The sequence below is a fragment of the Vanellus vanellus genome (genome assembly GCF_965231255.1).
Source record: "Vanellus vanellus genome assembly, chromosome: 2".
In the NCBI taxonomy this organism is placed as follows: Eukaryota; Metazoa; Chordata; class Aves; order Charadriiformes; family Charadriidae; genus Vanellus; species Vanellus vanellus.
The window spans coordinates 26,494,201-26,516,238 of record NC_138906.1 but is presented as its reverse complement, the minus strand read 5'-3'; the positions used below and the strand labels follow the sequence as shown (position 1 = coordinate 26,516,238).

General features: G+C 36.0%; 1 protein-coding gene across 1 annotated transcript in view; it reads right to left on the bottom strand.

Annotated features, from left to right (window-relative positions):
* Window positions 1-22,038, bottom strand: part of AKAP9 (A-kinase anchoring protein 9) — a 121,197-nt gene that overhangs the window by 75,927 nt on the left and 23,232 nt on the right. The window contains exons 2-5 of the mRNA XM_082498872.1: window positions 18,025-18,279; window positions 9,746-9,790; window positions 2,184-2,237; window positions 1,599-1,769 (exon numbers count right to left, since the gene is read on the bottom strand). Coding sequence (XP_082354998.1) covers window positions 1,599-1,769; window positions 2,184-2,237; window positions 9,746-9,790; window positions 18,025-18,279 — 525 coding nt within the window. The remainder of the gene's footprint in view (window positions 1-1,598; window positions 1,770-2,183; window positions 2,238-9,745; window positions 9,791-18,024; window positions 18,280-22,038) is intronic.

The following is a 22,038-nucleotide window of genomic DNA, read 5'->3' as shown; positions in this document are numbered from 1 at the left end:
CATAAAACGCAGAAGTCCCTTAAACAAGCCAAATTATGCAAAGAATTTGAGGACATTCTTTCAAAGTTCTTTTCAGAACACTACAGTGAACTCCTACTTTAAAAGCACGGATCTAGTGGAACTACTAGATGTTTGTTACAATAGAGAAAATTGGGAACAGACCAGAAACTTAAGTGTGTCATATCTTTCCTGCTGCATCTGTTCAATGAAACTGAGTAACTAAATTTATCTGTTCTGATCCACACATTGTTACGTGATAATTTTCAACTTTTTTTATTCGATCTTTTTCTTCAACAAACAGGCAGAACTAAAGCACGCAACACTATCTTCCACACTCCCCTTTTAGAATTCTGTTGTCTCTTCTGACAAATAAACCATATGTGTTTCTCAACTGACATATTATGCACTGTACTGCTATCATACAAAAATACGCTGCAACTATTAAAGTATTATTGTACCACAGCCTGTTTTGGTTTAATATATTTTTAATTTACTTTAAAAATAGTAAACATAGCCATTTAAAAATGCAAACATTTTCACTTTCATCTTTTTGATGAAAAACTAACAACGGTCACAATTGTGAGAAACTTAAAATTACGCTTACATTCTTTATTATGCTATAATTATGACTATTATGTTTAGCACAACACATACAAGATACATTAATTAGAAGCTAAGTTTGACTTAAAATGCAACACCAGAGATTCACCAACAGACAAAGGAATGATAAACCACCTCCTCCAAGGCAACCACTTAATGATCACTCTAGTATGGTGGAAAACATGACATCCATTTTCACAGGTAAAATACAAATGAAAGCAGAAAAAACTATAATTGTGCAACAACAATGAAGGTGAAAACGACTGAGTATTAGAACAATTTCGGTATTCTGCAGTACTTCGCAAAAAATAGAAAAATACAACGATGTGACCTGAATCCAAATTACAAGAGAGAGATAAGTAAGACATGAAGCGTGACAAGCACTGACTTCAGTGCATTGCACCAGTTGCTTAAACTGGAAGACTAAGTATTTAATAATCTTTATTTTAAAACCTAACTTTAAATTCCAGTGGTATTTCGGGAATAAGAAATACCTGTAATTACTTCCCTGTAATACCAAGTTATTAGGTGTTTGTTAAAACAGTTGCCTTGTATTTCAGACCGTGAAGTCTGACATACAAATACCATTTTGGTTCAAGGATCAACTCAGTTATATCATTCCTTAGGAAGTAAAACCTGAGGTTTTTTCATCTTGGAGGAACAGGAAAGCATTAAAGAAATGCAGCCTTTGCACAACTAGTGAAGAATTAGGGCTTTTCTTGAAGAAAATCGTCTTTCTATTCCTGATCTGAAGAAAGTCACTGTGAAGAAGACTGGAATTTTAGTCACAAAACACAGAGAAAAAGGACACGCAATGGAAATGCCATTCAAAGAAATAGAGCGCATGGTATGTGACTGAAAGAAATTACGTGTAATTCTATACCACACACTGACTGCATTCTGAACAGCTGCCATCGAGTGTGAACTCTTTCAGGTGATGCTCCGCATTTTTGCACGTAACCGAGTAGCAAGCAGAACGCAACATAAGGTAATTATACCTGTTGCAATCCTTCTGTACCATATGCAGCCCTCATTTCTTCTAGCTCTCTGTTTAGCTCTTCAATCTCTTGCTGTTTCCCAGCCAATTCATTCTCCATCACCTCTAGCTGCGTGTGAGAGTGCTGCATTCCATGCTCAGAACAAATCTCTCCAACTCCAAATTCTTCTTCCTAAATCAATCCAAGTTCCTTAACATGCCATTTTTTTATGCTTTATCACAGTAAGTAAACTCAAATATCAAACTCTGTATCAAATGCCACCTTAGTACATTAACATACAACACAGCATCGAAGATCTTATTGCCATGGTAACCTCCTTTGTTAGTATAATTCACACCTCAAAAGCACTGACATAAAGCGTATCTGCAAGTTCTGCTTTACAATCTTAGCCTTAATAGAAACAGTAAGTTGTTTTGCATTTCAAGTTTAATGATACACTATATTAATATATAACAAACAACGCAGATGCAGAGGACAGCATGCAAAATAAAGTATTAGTCAGCAACATAGTTTTTGTTCAAAACAAACTGCTCGAGGTTTTTAGTATTCACCATTAGTATTACCATTCAATTTGTAATACTGTACCCTGATTAAGTCTGCAGGGATAGCTGTTCTTGTCAGAAAACTGCAACCATTTACCTGTACAAAGACAATTTCTAAATACATTATTATTTGAAATAAAGCTTGATTTCTATTTTCCATTCATTTGAATCTTATGTGATGATTCCTGCAGACCCACGGGAATTTTTATGCTACAAAAATGATTTCATTTGAAATACAAAATAGCTTTATGTAAATTGCATCAAAGTAAGCCTAGATAACAGGTAAAACACCCAAAACTGCAGAAATAGATACTACTGTCTAAAACCAAAAACCATATTATGAATTTACATATCTAGAGAAAACAAAGGAATTCAGATTTAAAGGTCAATGCAAAGCTTTATACTTTACATAATTCAAATGCAATACTACTGCATTTTAAATTATATGGTTAATATTTCTATATATTACTAAACATAGTTCTAAAATATATTTATACAACCCAACATTTACTATTTCTGAAAGTCACCAATCTCTTTATAGTGGATGAAAGGCAGTAACACAGACTCTCATCCTAAATTTGAAGAAATTTCTTAAGACTGAAAAAGAGCAGAAATTTAACATAAGACATTTGAAAAAAAATGCTCTTTCACTCACCTAACACTGCAACCCCTTTCAGCTTCTATGAGAATTTTGGTTCTACAGACGGTGCAAACCAATAATGACGAATCTCCAAAAGGCACGCATAAGCCAAAGTAGCAGTTATAGGTTATAAAAAAAAAAAAAAATCCAAATAAAAAGAATATGCTCTATACTTGTGAGTAACCATAACAGACAGGCAGGCTTTTAAAACACCAGACCAATGTTTTAAAATGAGAAAGCAAGAACAGCTGTATTTCCCCTCAGAGCTGTTTATTACATCAGAGCCTGAAACAAAAATAATGGTACTAGAGATGGAAAGGCATCATAGCATTTCAGACCCAAATACTATGCTTACATCAAAAAAAGAAGCTATACTGCTCAGGCATCTGCCATAGTCTGGATCAGGGCTTATTTACAAAGGACTATGATGCCTGAGGAAATCAATAAGTTACCCGATATGGAAGTACACTGTTATAAATGGGATCAATATAGTCATCGAGTTTGCATTAAGAGAATGAATATACCTGCATCACACAAGAGTTTGCAGAGCTGACACAGTGCCCTTTCAATTCCTGACTTCCTCAGTAAAAACAAAGACACCACAGAGAGATTACTACCTTATTTGAGAAAGAATAAAGAAAATTGCAGCAAACAGCAGTCCAGGCAATTTACAGAGGCACTGCACATCGTTTGTGTATTGGCAGATGCTCCCTCTATATTCAGACATACAAGTGTCCACACAGCGCCTGGCACCAATGCCTTTATTCAGATTTTGGTGCACGTCCCAGTTTAATAACACTAGTAGTTTAATAGAAACTCTATTACAAATGCTTCTTTTCCTTTTTTAACTCCCATTTTATTTAGGCTTAATTGATAAAGATGTAGTGTACCATTCTCGTAATCTACCACAGTGGACACGCTTCTCTTCCTGTGAATCGTTTCTGTGTGCAACAATCAAAGGCTCTGCGATGCTTTATAACAAGAGCTACTAGGAAAGACACAAAAGCCTTATCTCATTAGATGTTCCAGACTCCTTAGCAGCTGAAATTTCGACAAAAGGCCTTTTACTTATAAAAGGGATTTTGCCATACACACTCAAAACAACTGCCCGGAACTCTGGAAATCCCGCCTCATTTCACAGGAGCTTAGCTCTTAGATGCCACAGAAATGAACCTCAGCAACATGGTAGTCCGTACTGTTCCTCATCTGATACCTCCTCCTTACAAACGCCTCATGCTTTCTGATAAAGTGCAAGTTGAAAGGTGACAAGACACCAGACCGCACTGTCACCTACGGAGGAGGCAGCCCAGGCGCTGTGCTGACGGGAGCCTCGCGGGCAGCCCGGCAGCCTCTGGCACGACAGAGGTTCTGCCGCAGCAGCGCAGACAGACAGTTGGGGCTGAGTTATTAGCTTCAAAATATCTTAATTTAAAATTAATTTTTCACTCATCTGCAATATATGAAGACTGTAGTCCAGACACCAACTTCGGTGTTAATAGATGTCTACACAAGGTCTATTGGACTTCTGTGGTTTGTCTCATGGTACAGAGATCTTCTGCAAGCCCATAAATACTATTGATGAAGACTCTTATAATTTCTTCTTTTAAAGCTTTGCAGTTCACCTTTAATGCTGAAATGTCCTTATGCCTTAATGCTTTATCATGTGCTTAGTTACACACCCCAGCAAACAATTAAACATTCAAAGAAACAATCAAACTGCATAACATTTTAAGATAATGGAACCTCTGGATATAATTGCATAAACAAACAACCACAAAGTAGGAAAACCCTAGACTTTAGAACACATTAGCTACCCAGGAGCAACTATCTTAGTGAACAAAATACACGAAAAAAGGGAAGGTTATGGAAGTCCCTCAAAGGACGTTCTGTCTGATTTTTCTTCCTTGATTGTATTTTCAAAATGATTCACAAAAATAGTATTTACTAATATAAAGTAAAATGCAATTTGTAGCCTACTGCCTAAAAATAAAGGCATAATTTATATTGCATCAGTAAATACATATGCTTAAGACAAACAAAAGGAATCATCTTCCAGAGAAACACAAGGAAAATCAACTTTCACCACTGTATTAAGGCAGCAATTCATGATAATTGCCACCAGAGGTCAGGATTAAATTTATGAAATCACTGTACCCCTTTTAATGTTCCTTAGACCTTGGAAGACCTGAAATTGTACCTCAGAAATAGCAGTAATTATATATAATGTGTAACTACTTATAACATTAATGCCAGTACTACAGAGATTTCCCTTTTTAAATAGCAAATTCGTGCTCAGCATAATTCCATACATACTGTTCAACCACCGAAAAACATAGAAAATACCTTAATGCCTGAAAATAATATTACCTATTACAGACTGGCAAGCAGACTTATGATTAAAAAAGCAATTTGATTTGGTAGTAGAAACATACAGAAGTATCTGGCACGGATTAACAATTTTACCTCATGTCTTCATTTTTCCCACCTTTTCTTTTACATTTTGGACATCTGATTCCTTCCAAAAATTAATACTTAGACCTCCAACACCGTTTGTCGATGTTCTTAGCTTCTCCTCCATTGTCTAGTTATGTCACAATTGACTATATGAAACTTAGCTAAAATTAGCAATTAGGGCAACTTGGGAAAATGGATTTCAGTTGTGCGGGTTTTTTTACTCCATAAACGAAAACTATTTTCAATTCATGACAAAAATAATTAAAATCATATAATATAACTAAGATTAATAACTTCTGAAGTATAACAATTGATAGCTTTTTAAAATATCGTGGCTTGATATATTTTTCTTTATCTTAAAAACACGCAACAGAAGATTTCTTTATGTAGTGGTTAAGGTTGAGGTATAGAATTCATTAACATTTCTACAAAAAAAAAAAAAAATCCAAAACAAACAAAAAAACTCAAAACAAAACCCAAACAACTTTGTAGACTTCATATTAACCATCTTTTCAGAGGTACACTTTGCAAATTGGGAAGAGAGTCAACAAGAGAAAAAAAAACCCAAGTGGAACAGTCTTTCAGTTATACCATAAAACTGAGGCATATGGAAAATATATGGGGGCAACTTTACCTTACACAGTTATAAAAAACAGAAAAATTTTAACCGTTGGAAAAAGCCTAACTTCCCTTAGTTTTGAGTTTAGACCATAAACTTAAATAGCTAATCACCATTATAATTTAATTTAAGACTATGCAGACAGGTCTCTGAATAATTTGTTAGAAAAGGCAAGGTGGTCATATGAAGGATTAATCAGTCTTCAGTTTGGCTATTGCCTTTGATAGTGTTGGTATTTAGAGAGGCAGCAGAACAAAACCGAACAATAGGCTGTATTTACAATAAAATGCCTTCAAGACAAGAATTCTTATATAAACATTCACTGATTCCTTCAACTTTGCTTAGACAACTGTATTGGCTTATAATTGTGTGTCTGGTAAGTCCCCTAAAGAGGGAAATACTTATCACTGAACTTTATCCAATTTCTCAAGAGAATGGGCTGAAGTATTAAAAACATCTGACATTTTACCAACTACAACGAAACAAATGATGTATGACCTTCAAAGTGATGTATATCACTTTGAAGCATGACAGCCTCAATTTCAACATAATTTCTGACAAAAAAAAAAACCAAACCAAACCACTAGAAAGAATACAGATGTTCTAAACAATGAGGGAAAAGATGGATCAACAGGCATATGTTTCTACAAATGTATGGTTTCTTAGCATTCCGAAAAGGAGGTCACGTATCTGAAAAAAGGTAAGCTCAAGATTTCATGGAACTTCATAATTAAGCTGTTACGGACAAAATTTAACTTATCTTCTTCAACTGAAAAGGCTTCAGATCACTTTATTTACAGGATGGCCATGAATGTAAGTAGAGCTTCTAATAATAAAAGTAACATTACACATGACACATGACATGACACATACTGAAAATTTAGTTATTAAAATATAGGCATTTCTAAACGTGTTGTTTCCTCATTGCAGATACCAACCAATCGTAATGAACTGGAATTTAAAAAAGTTTATTAAGATAGCAACTCTCACTACTGATTTTATTCTTCACCAGATCAAGTACTGTGTTATTATTCACAAGTTTTGTGTTGCCTACCTATGTCTTAGAAAATAACTCTCACGGACGTAAAAAGTAGTTTTGCAGGAATGAGAACAAAAAGTGCCCAGAAATGCATCTGTCATCATGTTTTTGAGGAAATCTGCAATTTTTTAAAAGGCGCATTCAGAAGGCAGTTTGGCTGTAATTCTATTGTCTTTAGTATCTCAAAACTTGCTCCCTAATACACTCTGTATGAAGCGGGATAAAGTTAAGTGTTTAGATGTGAAAATGCATTTTACAATGAGAGCTTTGAATTCAACTGATACTAACAACAAAACACTAAAAATCAGCACATATCCACAATTATCATGAGGTATTATGCCAGATCTCTTCTGTATTCTGTTTCCTTGTGCGAAGAAGTGTTTTCTGGAGTTTTTGCAATCAGTCTCCAACACTGCTTCCTACAATCTCAGAAGTGATCGAAATTTCTTAGTCATATTTCATTATATATGCAATACCTCTCATTTGTAAAAATACATGAACATCAATACCATTGTCAACTGTTTTCAAGGGTTCATTCTTCACATACTTTATATTCCATTTAATAGTAATCACATACCCTGGTGATGTATATTCTAAAAAGGGGCAGTAAGGTCACAGCAGTTGTTCAAAAGTATATTTGCTACACTCTCGATGGCAAACTGTGGGCATGCTCTGCCCTATCACCTTACCATACATAAAGCAAACGCGGATTCTTTTTGTTCTTTGCTAATTTAATTCCTTAGATGAAATAAACTACGTTTTATCTATGAAAAATACTTTAAATTTTTAAACTGATTTTTTTTCCCCAGGTAGAGTTCAACTCCTTGCACCTATCCCTCCATAAAAATCTTTTTTCTTCCATTTACAGCACTCCCCAGCAGCTGGACTGGATCTCCAATTCCAAAAGTGCCGGTCCCAGATATTTTTTTTTTTTACAATTGCATCACAAAAAACATGCCATAAGAACGATCACAACTGACCAGACCAAGGGTCCGTATGGTTCAGTATTCTGTATTTGAAAGTAGCCAATAATGAATGTGAGGGACCATTTCTCCTATAGTCCCAAGTGCCTTCTCCCAACACACCAGAAGAAAGTGAGGGCACTTATGAACAAGGACAGAAGGAAAAAGTGGGAGTGAAAGAGTTAAACTGGGAAAGAAAGGGACAGAATTCAAATAAAAAGGCTGAGACCAAATCAATGGAAGAAACTGTAGCTGGGATTTGATGAGACATGTTGGATAGAAAAACTACTGCTTTCATCTAGGACAAGTTGGGCTGAACATTAGGAGGACCCCCACATAAGAAGAGGGAATAAAGGAAAAGAGGTTTTCAAGGAAGAGGGAAAAAAAATATTAAAAGAAGAATAAAGGAAAAACAATGTTTGGATAAAGTCGGAAAGGCTGGGAAAGAAACTGGGCTTTGGAATGACTGAGGAAAGGAAAGGAAGACTAGCAACAGGCTGAAAAGCCTAAGACTGAGCTAAGAAAGCAAGCAAAGGGAAAAAGGGGATAGTCAAGGGAAGGTGAAAAGCTTGACAGGAGCTACTGCAGAGAAGGGAAGAATTTACAAATTCTAGGCGATAGAAAACAGACACAGAGTTGGTCAAGAGAATTGGCTGGGAGAAGGAGTAAGTGAAGACTGAGCATTTAAGTTGGGAAAGAAAAGTCATTCCAGTTTCCAGGGCATGTCTAGACTGACCACTGCGGTAATAATTTTGCACCATGCAGTGCGACAGGTCAGGGACACATTGTCTGGTGTGTATATTCCCTTAGGCTTCACAAGACGCAGATATAATACTAGTATGGAACAAACAGTTATTCTAAGGCGTAGTCACCTTCTCTAAAGGCTAAATCAAGAGAGGAACAAAGTATTCTACACCAAATTTACTTGAGCAACAGAGACTCATTTGATTACTTCATCCCCTCTCACTTGTTGCCAAGCTTAAGATTCTGGGGTGTGTTTTGCAGCAGCATTTAGCACAGAGATCTGCAAAACAAAACCCAGATTGTCACTACAGAAAGCGACTGAGAGATGAAAAATTAATTTTTTTAACCAGAAACAATATTTACTGCACTCAGATATTCCATGGCTATTTCTTGCGAGCATGTTCTTGACCCATGTTGATGCGTGAGATAGTTTACTCCTTACAAACATAACGAACTGTTTTATTTGGCAAGACCAAAGTTCCATATATGCTAATACCCTTCGATGTGACAGAGATGAGTAGTCCATGCCAATGAGTGCTGGGCTGAGCCCGGCCGGCACCTAAGCCCCCCCTCCAGTCACTCCCTCCCTCCCCCACCAGCGGCACAGAGGAGAGAATCGGAAGGGCAAAAGCAAGAAAAATTCATGGGTTGAGGTAAAGACAGCTTAATAAGTGAAAGAAAACAAAACAAAACTCCCAAACAACAAGCAATGCAAAGGCAATCACTCACCGCCTTCCGCCAGCAGAGTGACGCCCAGCCCGTCGCTGAGCAACGGCTGCTTTGGAACTCATTAAAACGTAATCAACTTCTTAAATAGTTTCCCACAGAAAATTAGTAGAAATTATGCACAGCCACAACTCCACTGGCAACATGAAGCACTAATACAACCGTAATGATGACATTGTTACAACAGGTCATACATATACTGCGTTATTGATTATCGTAGCCATCCCATCATGTAGTTGACACAATGCTGGCTTTAATGCGACATTCATCATACCGGTAATAATATGCAACAGCTTTGTCTATAATATCACGTCTGCTCGCTCTTTCCTTCTCTTTTTGAAAAACAATGCACAGCATTGCAGTAAGCATGTAAAAGAAAAAGTTGAAAGAACAGTTAGGAAAAGCATTACTTCAGTCTTACCTCAGAACTGTAATCTTCTACTGTGGTGGAAATTTCACTTTCCGGCTAAAATAAAATATTAAAATATTTACAATGATGGCACTCAAAAAATATTAAACAAGACATTTTCCATCTGTTTCTGAGAATGTAGGCAATATTCGAAAATATTCAGGTATACATGAATTTGATTAGAATATATATATATAGCGAAAGCCACTTTCACTTCCTTGAAATCCCAGCTTTAAAAAAGAAAAAGTTACTTTGCTATTCAACTATGATCACAGAAGCATTATAATTACATGACAAAGTCTTCTAATGAAAATACAGCCTATGGGTACAAAATAATATTTTTGAAATGTAACTAATAATCTTTTGTTGTTTTTTTTTTTTGTTTGTTTGCTGGTTGTTTTGTGGTTGGGTTTGTTTGGTTTTTTTATGTAATACGGAGTACCAAGAAAAGGACTTTTCTCTGATAGATCAATTTTATCTAACTAGGAACTTTGCTGGCTTGAGAACACAATCATACATAGAATGTCATTTTCATACATGCAAGACTTTTGATGTTGACTAGAATTTTAAAACAAATTCTCTTAGTCTCCTTCAGCTTCCATGGAAACCAAGGAAAGGTAAAAGTGATCAAGAAGAACACGGACAAAGACTGAAATCTTGTGATCTAATGAATTTGAGCAATTAAAGGAACAAAGCCTTAACAAACTGAGCATGAACACGCCATGGAAGACGCTTGATTTAAACACAGAGTCTTCTGATGAGCTATATATACTGTGTCAGGTTTGAGAATCATGTTAGTAAGAAAGTATGCAAAATATGCAAATTATCTATATGAGGTGCACTACTGGGCAATAAATAAGTACCCTTTCAAACTTGAAAAGTGTAATTTTGAGTTAAAACTACTTTACCGAAAATGAAGTGTACATAACAGGGCTTTTTCAAAATTCACATTAAATCAGTCTCCATTTTATATTGAGTTCTGACAGACTTATTTGCAAATGAACATAGTCAGTTTTTCATCAGTAGGCATAAGTAAAATTTGGAACTGTCAACTGTGTTTCGTTTTGGGTTGTTTGTTTTTTTTTTTTTTTTTTTGTTTTTTTTTTTTTTTTTTTTTTAAAGAAATCTGCCACTCAGACCTACTGGACCTCTGCAGTTTTTACAGTCCCAGCATCATCGATTCTACATATTTTTAATCCAATATGTAGCTCCACAATGTAACTAACCTAAAAAAAAGGTATTATTTTAGGTACAGAGTATACAAAACTAACTTAAAATATGAATGCGGAAGCTAAAATTCACACAGTGCATACACACCTTAAAAATAAGCCACAAACTGAAACAAAATTATGTTTTAAAACTATAGGGTGACAAAAGTGTTCCTGCTGTGGAATACACAATTAGTGCTTAACTATATTAATTTTTTAAATATATATTTTTTCACTCATATTATATATACTTATATGTATATTTGTGTATATAAATGCATATACACACACACTTTACATATTTTTTGTAGTCTATGTCTTTTGTCTAGGACAAAGTCTTCTGGAAGGAATAAAATCAAGGAAGACTACATTGTTATTTATTTTCACAATAGAGATAAGAAATGTACGGCTACAATGAGAAAATATGAATTCTCAAAGAAGGTGATTACTGAAAATAATTCTCTAATTTTTTATGGTAATTTGGCCAGACACAAGGTTTTTTTTAAAAATGAATATATTGCTGGTCCTTTCTGAATACCAAAGTAAAGTAAAAACCGCCTAAATTAAAAAAAAATATATTAAAACCCATACAATGCCCCATCAGTTTAGGTGTGCAATATCTGTTAGCAGCATAAATAATCTTTCTAAAATACCTCCTTCGATCCTGCACCTGGATAGTTTTTTGGCTGTTAAGACCAAGTATTTTTGCCAAGGGATTTATTGAAGATAAGTGCAGAAAGATGGCCAAACAAATGCAAGTTAAATGGAACTGTCTTCTGTGCTAAAGGATTCATCCAAACCCTGCTAAAAATCAGTTAAAAAGACTTAAATCCTATGAGCTCACACATTAGCCTCCAACACTGTAAGGCTTAATACTATTCTTTTGCTGTCAGAATCAATAACAAGTAGGCAACGTTTTACGGGCATTCATCCTGCCCTCCAAGCAGCTATTTTTTGCTCCTAAGACCTGACCAACCTTATTTCAAAATCCAGTTCCTTCCATTATTAAGCCATCCATTCTGCACGCTTCATTTCTTCTTTCGTCAACAGAAGTAATTAGGTTTTACACAGCTCAACTGTCTCGACCACTGGGGTGCAGTTTAAGAGGAAATACTTCATATATACACACACTGTTAACAACACAGTATCTTTTGACAGGACAATACCAACAAAGCTATTCACCGGTTCTCACAACACTTTATGGAATTTAAAATAGGTTTCTGTTACATTCTGACCTCAGGCTGTTAGTTTGCATGTATTCTACCACCCATGCCCCACAACATTTTCGTGCTAGAAACAGCTGTTCTCTTCTGGAAAGTGTTTTAATGTTTTAGTTAATATTTTATTCACTGACAATGTGGTTGATAGTCAAAATACTCTGAACAGTCATCTCAAAGATTTTTTTATAGGCAACTATCTCCATCAGCTCTGTAAGTAGTACCTTTAATGATAACACTTAAGTATTCAGAAAATTAAAACCACTTTCATCTGTATACATTCTACAGAGGAAATACTTCAAGATGATATAAAAAAGGGAGCAATCAGCCTAAGGAAAATAGGAGGTCCCTTTCAGAGTAGCTTGTTTCTGTACGCTATTAAGCATTGGACAGAAGTCACGTTCTTTGGCACTGGACACTCAATTTTATCACAGGATTCACAGGAGAACTCATATACAGAATCACAGAATCTCCCAGATTGGAAAAGACCTGTAAGATCATCTAGTCCAATCATTAACCTAACACTGATAAGCCCACCACTAAACCATGTCCCTGAGCACTATATCTACAGGACCCTTAAATATCTCCAGGGATGGGGACTCCACCAACTGCCCTGGGTAATGTGTTCCAATGCCTGATGACCTTTTCAGTAAAGAAATTATTCCTAACACCCAATCTAAATCCATATGAAACTGGCTAGAAAAACTGAAAAGTTATTTTTTTGTTTCTTTAGAAAACTTTCATAGGTGACAATAAAATGTTTTGCAAGAACGGACATCCAGTACTAAACTACTCTAATTGCAACGGACGAGAGTGTTAAAGGGAGAGAACCAAGAACATGTGTTCATGGAACACAATTCTACCTGAAGTAAATTATTGACCTTTTTATGATCTCAGTGTAAGCTGTCACAAAAATGTAATTACAAAATTCTGGATTCATTCTGGAACATGAATTAGCCAGCAGCAGAAGTGAAACCAAGTTTATTTTAGCTTAGTGAGTTTCACATAGGTCACTAGTGATCCGTAGATGATCACAACCTGAGCATGACTAATTAAGAGGACCACAACTAGGAAAGGAGGCAAAGAGAATGTGAACTAAAAATCCCAGTCATGAAACCCTCTCGTTAGGTCATCCTGAACTGTATGGGTCTTTAATATTTGTAGAACATTCTGAATATGAAGCGCTCTTCTTACATACTGCCTTATCACGCCTTTCTTAGTTCCTAATCTGAAAACCATTCAATTCAAAGGAATGTATTCCCTGGTAATTTATAACCCAAACCAATTGATTACATTCCGATTTAAATAGCGTACATCTTAATGGAGATAAACCATTGCCAAATCTGAATATAATCTGCAGCGAGGTACCCCACTCCTCAGTGTATAAATTTCCTGTACCAGAAAACATCGTCAACAGAGAGATAACCTAAGCATTTCCTTAGGTTTCTATTCTTTGGTAACATGGCCCTATCAAAGGTCTGCAAAGACCGTTCTTCAATACAGATCATTTCCATGCCAGTAAATCTATTGTATACCAGTGTTTACAGGGAGCAAGGAAGGCATCACACCAGAGGTTGTCTTATGCATCACAGAAAATCAGCAAGATATCCCAGCAATCTTCTGGCCAGCCAGTGGATGGGAAGATGGCTGGCTTCACTCAGAATCATATGCTGCTGAGAATCTATTATCTTATCTCGTGGCACTGACTTTATGTCGAACAGACCATTTCCAAATATTTGTTTATCTTCATTCTCCAATTTCAAAACATTTTTTTCAAGGGATGCTAGATTATCTGAAGTGACTGGGCTATTTTTTTCTACATTTTATTTATCCATCCTTTTTTTCAAATCCTCTATCTTATTGTACATCCCAGAATATATCTTCTCTAGTCAAAGCCTTTGGTAGCTCTTTGCTTTCCCACTTCTATCATAGGAATGCGTTACCCACGTTTACCACCTACACCTTTTCTCACTGAGGCATCTTCTCTGTTTCTCCATATTGCTTATGTTTCCATATTTCCGTAACTTTGCTTCCTTAGCTCTTAAGAATCCTATCAATTGTCTCCTTCATACTCTGTTTCTGTTCCTTGCCCAAGTCTGGGACACTAACAACTGGAGTATGTTATAGAAATCAAATAACGTACATGGAGCTATAAACTTTATCACCTACTTGAGTAAATAGTTAAGCTATTCTAGAACTATTACCAAATGGATTTGTCCTGTGAAAAACAAAAGACGAGTTACTAATCCAACCTTAGTCTATTAGCAGGTATTCTTCATCACAGAACTTTGAACTTTTCTTTTCTAAGCAGCTTTGTATAATAGCTTTTACTACCCAGGTGACTCAAGGACAATTTCACTGTGCCACAAGTTAATTTCTTTTGCTTTCCTGGCATTCGTACATTCTTGCAAAGCAGTCTTCTCTGATGTATTGTTTCAAGAGTTCTCGGAGAAGGTGATCTCCGCAATTATTTACCCTGGAAGTGGCCTTTGCTTTTTTCCATTTTTGATTGCAGGAAGCCACAAAAAAGAAGCAATCCTAAACCCAAGAGTTTCATTGATCCAATTTATTTTCCTGGCTGTCTCTTCTAGATTATTTTTACTTCTGATGGAAAAGGACACTGTGGATGTCAAGACCAAAAGATAGCAGGGTGCAACAGAATAAAGAAAAAAAGCAAAAGCAACTAGAAACTCAACATATTATTCTCTTTGTGAGGCCAAGACAAAAAGCATTTAATATGAAACAAGTTAAGTCCCAGAGACTTTAACCAAGAAATACCGACTGGCATTTTTCTAATAAATCTTTTAAATAATCTGTTCCTCTGACAGAGAATGGAAAACCTCATAGAAATTACAAGTAAGTTCAGACAGAAGGTAAAATGGAATGGATAAGTACAGTACAAAGCAATGATAGTTCTTCCAAAGGTCTTCCAATTAGTTTCAGTAACTTGGGGGATTACAGGGGGATGAAGGAACCCACACTTAGGAAGACAGAGAAAAAAAAAAATTGGGAAAGGGATGACTACAAAAAACTTTGAATTTTCTAAATGGACTTTTGCCCTCTCTGAAAAGGAACTCCACTAACTTCAGACGGGTAATAAGCTCCTAGAGCATTATCTCCATTTCACTTTCTGTTATTCATATTGAGTAAGAGAACACTCTGTATTTGGGCATGGTAATTCCACTGGGGACTAAAAAAATCATACTACAAAAACTGCAAGGACATAAACTTCTATCCACAGAACTACCACAAAAGAGACCAATGAGGATTTTTAGATAGATAGGCAGTATAGTCAGATATTCTGAGTCTATTTTGTGGCACAGAAAGAACAATTCTAAATATGAATTCCAGTAAAAGATGAAATAATTAAGTGGAATCAAAATTTAGCTAGAAAATAATCTGGCATAATGCCTCCAGTAATCTTGCCTTACTCTCCTGACACAGCAGCCTATAAAGATTTAATGCTGGGTGAAAAAGCAAACAGCTCAAAGAAGCTGTCTGTAATTCTCCATTGCCGCGATTAGCCTGAAACTGCCTATTACATTGGCTGCCACTTCAACTCTAACTCTAAGCAAACTCTAATCCAATTACTGTAATACAGGCTCTCTGTCCAAATCACTACACTTACAAGACTAAAAACAGTAAGTTATGAGATTCCTTGAACTATTTCAGAATTTTTCCTCTTCTATTATTACTGCACAGATAGAGACTTTAGCAATCATCTTCCAATTCCAAAATATCAATTACTTTTTTAACATGACTAAGCAGGCCACAGACAGCATATAACAAAAAAAAAAAATGCTCTCCCAACTGGCAGCAGCTTTTTTTTTTTGTGGAAGTGAATACTGTTTTAGAAGTCACTGAGACCTGTAATTCAGCAGAGTCAAATTACAAATAAACACTGATCACCATGCTTATTCTTTTAAAGCTACCTTAAAAAAACCAAACCAAACCAACAACAACAACAAAAAAACACCAAACCACACCCCCACCCCCACCCCCCTTGCATCTCTATTTATTTATTTAAAAATAAGATAAGTTGCTTTGGGAATAAAGCAGACCTCAGAAAAATCATACCCAATCTTAAGAATATATCTGTGTGTGCAATCTTTAGCAACTGCAGTGTGGATATTTCTCCATTTTTAAAATCATCTGTGCCTTGTACTTTTAGCATTCAGAGGCCAACATAGGCTACTGGGACCAACCTGATCTAATTAGACCTGCTTTGAGCACAGGATTGGACTAGATGACCTCAAAGGTCCCTTCCAACCTAAATTATTCTATGATTCTGTACTTTACCCTGTTTCTCTAATCGTAGTAGAGATATTTATCCTGACTGAGAGCAAGTACATCAGCAGAGTCCATCTGTAACATGCAGTCATGATGTACTTCAAAATATATTTGGTTAAGAAAGGTTCTTCATACAGTTATCATATTTATGTAGACTATAATACTGTTAAAACAACAGTTTAAGCGATTCCCTCTAAACAGCACTCTGCCCTGGCAGTCCTCTCTCCTTAGCTGTAGACACCCTGCTGCATTTCATAAAGTATGCCTTTCTCTTTTCCTAGAAGGCAAAAAAGTCTCATCATCACCTATGAAAACAGTCATTCTGGTGTTAAATACTCTTTAAAAAAATATCACCTCCTCCAAGAAAAGCCATGAGTTGAACAGTTTTATTGAGTTACTACAAGTAGTTTTGGAGCCCTAACATAAGCTTTCTAAGTATGACAAGCTACACATTAAAGGCATGTATCTATAGAGTTCAAAATATCTAGTGTATTGATATACTGTGGGCTTAAAATTGTAAAATAAATGGATCAATTACTTAACAAGTTTTTATTTGCACATATGATTTAGTCTGTCTGCCTCTTCAGCAGGGTAACCTCTTTTTTGGTTTTGTTTTTTTTTTTTGTTTGTTTGTTTTTTTGTTTTGTTTTTTAACACAAATGCAATAAATTTTCGAAAAGTTTCATTTCTCTATTGCTTCTCGGCTGCTGGAAATGAGATAATGGAGCCAAAATAGTTACAAATGGTCTATCCTAGCACAGGACTGACAAGTCGAAATGCAGAGCATTCATCTGTACTACATCTCTCAGAAAAGACTGCGTTCACGTGCACAGAGCTGGGAATCTGTGTTGAACTGCTGCTTAAGAATGCCACTCGTCCTTTTAGAGGCACTGCTTACACGAATGGAATAAGCTCTTCTGTAAATAACATCAACATCTCTCGTAACATATTACGTTACGTGACTTCATGTCCACTCAGACCTGAACTGGACTGGACTGCCAGTGTATATCATGCAGGGCATCTTACAGACTTCCCGGAGCATGTACTTTCAGCCACTAGCAATCAGGATTATATTTCATTAAGTAGTAAAAGTAGAGTATCTGTTTATCAGTATCTTAAGTCATCCAGCTCTAAGTAGTGTTTGCTAAATTCATTCCTCGTCCTCATTAACCAGAAAGGCTCATATTACATTATAGATACAAGAAAGATGTTAAGTTTTGTATTTTTGCATAGCTACCTAGCCATAGCTACAATGATAAAAATCCACTGCAACTTGTAAACTTTTAATAAAACCAAATGCACAAAATGAAGCAATAAAACAAAACCAATTTTTGCCCATTTAGGGAGTACAGCAATACCAAAAAACTTTCCATAATCTACAGTACACTGATTACCACAGAAAACATGATGCCAGCGGGCAGGTATAAAGTGCCTTCTCTGGGCATATTAAAGACAGACAGAGGAGGCAAGGAAATAACATAAAAAATCTCATATAATTCCTTTATTCCCACTCTCCAAATTAATGGACTATTTTGGGCCCCCCCTCAAAGTAACTGGTTGCCTGAGATGAACTTACCTCAACGGTGTAAGTCTGGTTGTGTTTGATAATTTCTCCACTATGCAAAGTCCTGATAATAGCAAAGTCATCAGTAGCAGCTGCTCCTCTCCTGCTGCTGCACGTGGATGTTTCATCACCCCGAGATCGATCAGTATCAATCCCATCTTGTATTGATTCTTCATCTTTGATGTTTGCTGTTTTCTTCTTCTTTTTCTGCTTCTTTGATCCATTCTGACCATCAGTTTGCGCCTTCCGCTGCCTAAACTGGGCAAGCTGTATAGAAGACAAAATCTTGTTAAAGGTGAAAGTTTTCCTCTTTATTACTAATGACATCCTCTATAAAGGCTTACCAGCTGTTCTACATAAGATTCAAACTACTCACTACTGAAAACAAGTTGGAATTTAATGCTGCATATCCGAGACACATTCAGATTATTCTTCTGTTTACATAGTTAGCTTTAAAAAAGTTCTTAAATGTAAACCAATGATCTATTAATTAATTATTCAGCTTCATACTAGCAAGTTACTGTTCCACAGATTGATACCTAGAAATCAAAACATTCAAAGGTAAAGGCACAAATGTAATTATAAAGGACAAATGCAATGAGATAACCTCTGATCTTATTTTTCAATTTTATAGTAACAAATGTCTCAAAATTGATTTACAGAAATTACTTTTAATTTTTATACCAGAAACAGATAAAAGCAAGCCATTCTTCCACGGAGTGTCATATAAAGTTTTCTAAAAAGTTTATGTTACAACACAGAACACAGATCAAGTTACTGAAAACATCATAAAGAAGTAGCAAAACACAAAATGAGGGAATAGTCTAATAACAAACAGTGAGCAAATTACCAGATACACTACCTTGTAGCAAAACATGCTGATGAACAAAAAGTCACAGGTGAGTCAGGCACACAGTTGAAAAACCAATTAGTATGTAAGCTATTCAAATACTGTAAGACACTGCCTTTTGAAGAGCTTATCACTTTTAATCACTTTACGGTGGTTTACAAAAGAAAATCCATTTAAAATATGTTTTTGCTTAACAAGAACAGAATTTCTGTTCAAATAGGAAAAACAAGCACGGCAGGTTTTACCAATTCAAAATTAAACAGATCCTACCAATAAAATCTGGAAACAAAAATCATTCTTTTCCAACTGAAGAGTCCAACGTTAATTAAGTGCTACAATATGTTTTATAAAGGTAGCTCCAACATAAATATAAAACATGCAAATAAGGACCCTAAAGCTTTAAATACTTTTTACATCAACTAATACCCAAATATCATGTATTTTTTTATAAATCTACTGCAATTTTAAGAAAAACTTATAGAAAAGATAGCATGTCTGCTCATGATATTCACCAATCGAGAAAGCCAGGCTTCCATCCAACCTCTTCAGCGACACCCAAACCAAGCAGGACACAGGGATCCCCTTGCCCAGCCACTGCTCGGTTAGAGTGCCAGCCGGCACTTGAAGTGCTGCTTGCTCTCATCTGGCCCCAAGATAGCTCAGAAGCCCCAGTCTAAATAAGTGCATCATTGACAGATCAGTTCTGACTTCTGGCTAGTTTACATTTTTGTCCCTTTATCTGTATTTCTTAGTGGGCTTCTTCAGCCTCCTCTCACTCTTAGGACGACTGACGGCTTGTCTTATAGCTCCTGCTCCATTTACAGGAGGAGAGGACCTGAAGATTTGCTGAGCCAAATACGCTCACCTACGTATTTAATACTTTCCTCCTGCCTCCTACATCGCTAATTAGTTCAACTTCATGATTTTTTTCCCATTTTTTTAAATAGGCAACTTTCCTTATTTCACCAAAAATCTATTAAAAGTTTATAAACTCCACAGGTTCTGAACAGGAAAAGAAAGGATAGTCTCCTCCTAACTTCAAAGTTAAAGGAAAAAAAAAAAGGCAGCATAAATTTAGCTTCTCAAAAATGGGAAGGGCAAAGGTTCCAGTTATCTCCTTACAACATTACTGCATTCTCCTAAAACTGTAAATTTACCTCAACAAAACAGTTTGCAATTTATCCAAAAGGCAGGCAGAATTTGTCCAAATGCCACAATGACATAAAGCAGACAACCTGATTTCAAGTGTAACTACTAAGCGATCTTGCTTTTTTTACTTTTTATTTTTAAATAATGAATGACATGTAGTGCCACTGGTCAAGAACACTCTTCTCCAACTTGATTGAAACCTTGTGTAATGGAAAGTTAAGTTGGCTTTTTTAAAGCAGCTTTACAGTCTTTATTTGTCTACAAAATTAGACGTGTAGCTCAAGGACAAGTGAATTACTCCATGTCTCTCCTCAAGTATTTTGCATATTTTAGATAAGGCATCTGGGTATGCCAGATTTCTCTCCTTTCAAAATTAAGTCGTCGACTTTCACTTCTTCAGAATTAACAGATTAAACTCAGTTAGAAACAGACCTTATTTTTTTCTGTTTAAACATTGCTGAAGATGGGCACATACGGAAGCTAAACGCATATGCAAACTAAACTGTTATTTTTTTGTATTACAAAAGGTCTCAACTGACAATTTCGGTATAAGCATTTAATATTTCGAAATAACTACACTATTAGTGATGGATGCATGCACAAATCATAGCACTATTTACTCCGCACATTCACGGATACACAAAACTGTCCAGCTACTAATGCAACATAGCTTCAAATTCACATTTTTAATCAAATTTGAAAAACTAGAAACGAGATAAGCAGCATAACAAAAAGCTACTGCTGAACAAATACACTCTGTGATGCTCACATCAAGACAGGGGAGTTTCAAATACCAAATTCCTTCAGAAAATGGGACTCAGGAACTAGAGTTGAGGCTTTATCTACAGTTCAATGACAAGCAGGAAAAAGTCCACCAGCAGTCATGGGAACTAAGGAAAATAAATTTTGTAGAATTAGAACTTTAACTAAAACTGAAAAATACTTCCAGATTTTGCGTTTCTAGAAAAACAGCTTTTCCAGTGTGAACAAAGTGTGAAACAAACACAAACTGATACAACTACACATTCCTTTACCCTCTCTTCCAGGCATATCAGCTTGATAATGCCAAAACTAAGTCTGTGGAGAACTGAACACTGCTTCTGTCAGTTCTGAATCGGCAGTTTTGAAACAATTCAATGTCGAGTCTCTGATGAGTTACAAAAGTTGCAAGCAAGAGCAAAAGGCGTAAAAACACAGGAACTACTCATGGAGGAGAAAGTATCCAAAACCAGAAGCTGAAGGACACTCAGAACAGGCTCTCTGCATTGATCTGCCTCCAAGGAGCGATAGAGAAGGAATACCTTACCCTGGGAAGGCATCAGGTATGCAGTCAGCCATGATGCAACTTCACTATGTTTTGCCACATCTGAAAAGCGACCTAGAGCAAGTCTTCTTTCCCTACCTGCCTATCTATCAGCACATTGCCTCCAGCTTTTCCCATCATGCTGGTAAGACCTCGGATCTTCCAAAGAGTACTGAATCCTGTTAAAAATTCCATCAGTGTTTTCCAGTAGTGGGGAACAGCTGATTTTGCTCCTTATCCTTTACTCTCAGCTTTTGCATCTAAAATAACGACCAACTTGCAATTTCTGGTTCATAGGTTTTTCAAGTCCTGCTTCTAGGCAAAAAAGCAACCCTCTTGGAAACAGACATTGTGTTATGGAGTCCATGTTTATTTTCCGAATTATTTCTATCAAATATCCAGTGTACAATTAAATTCTTAATTGTAATAAATAAATTGAAGTTTTAACCTAAACTCTAAGACTGAAACTGTTTCATTCCTTTTAATGCATAACAACCTACAATAAAATTGTCCAAGAAGAATTACATTTATTTTCATATTTCCAGAAGTGCCACTTACAACAGCTGCTCAGCTTTCCATTCGTTTGAAAAATGGGAAGCGATTGGATGTTAGCACTAAATTCTGTGGATGCACAAGATGTGCTGCCTCTTATAAACAGAAAAACACTTACTGAAAATCACGAGACTACAACAGAGCAGCATGCAGATAAGTAATGAGTATGCTT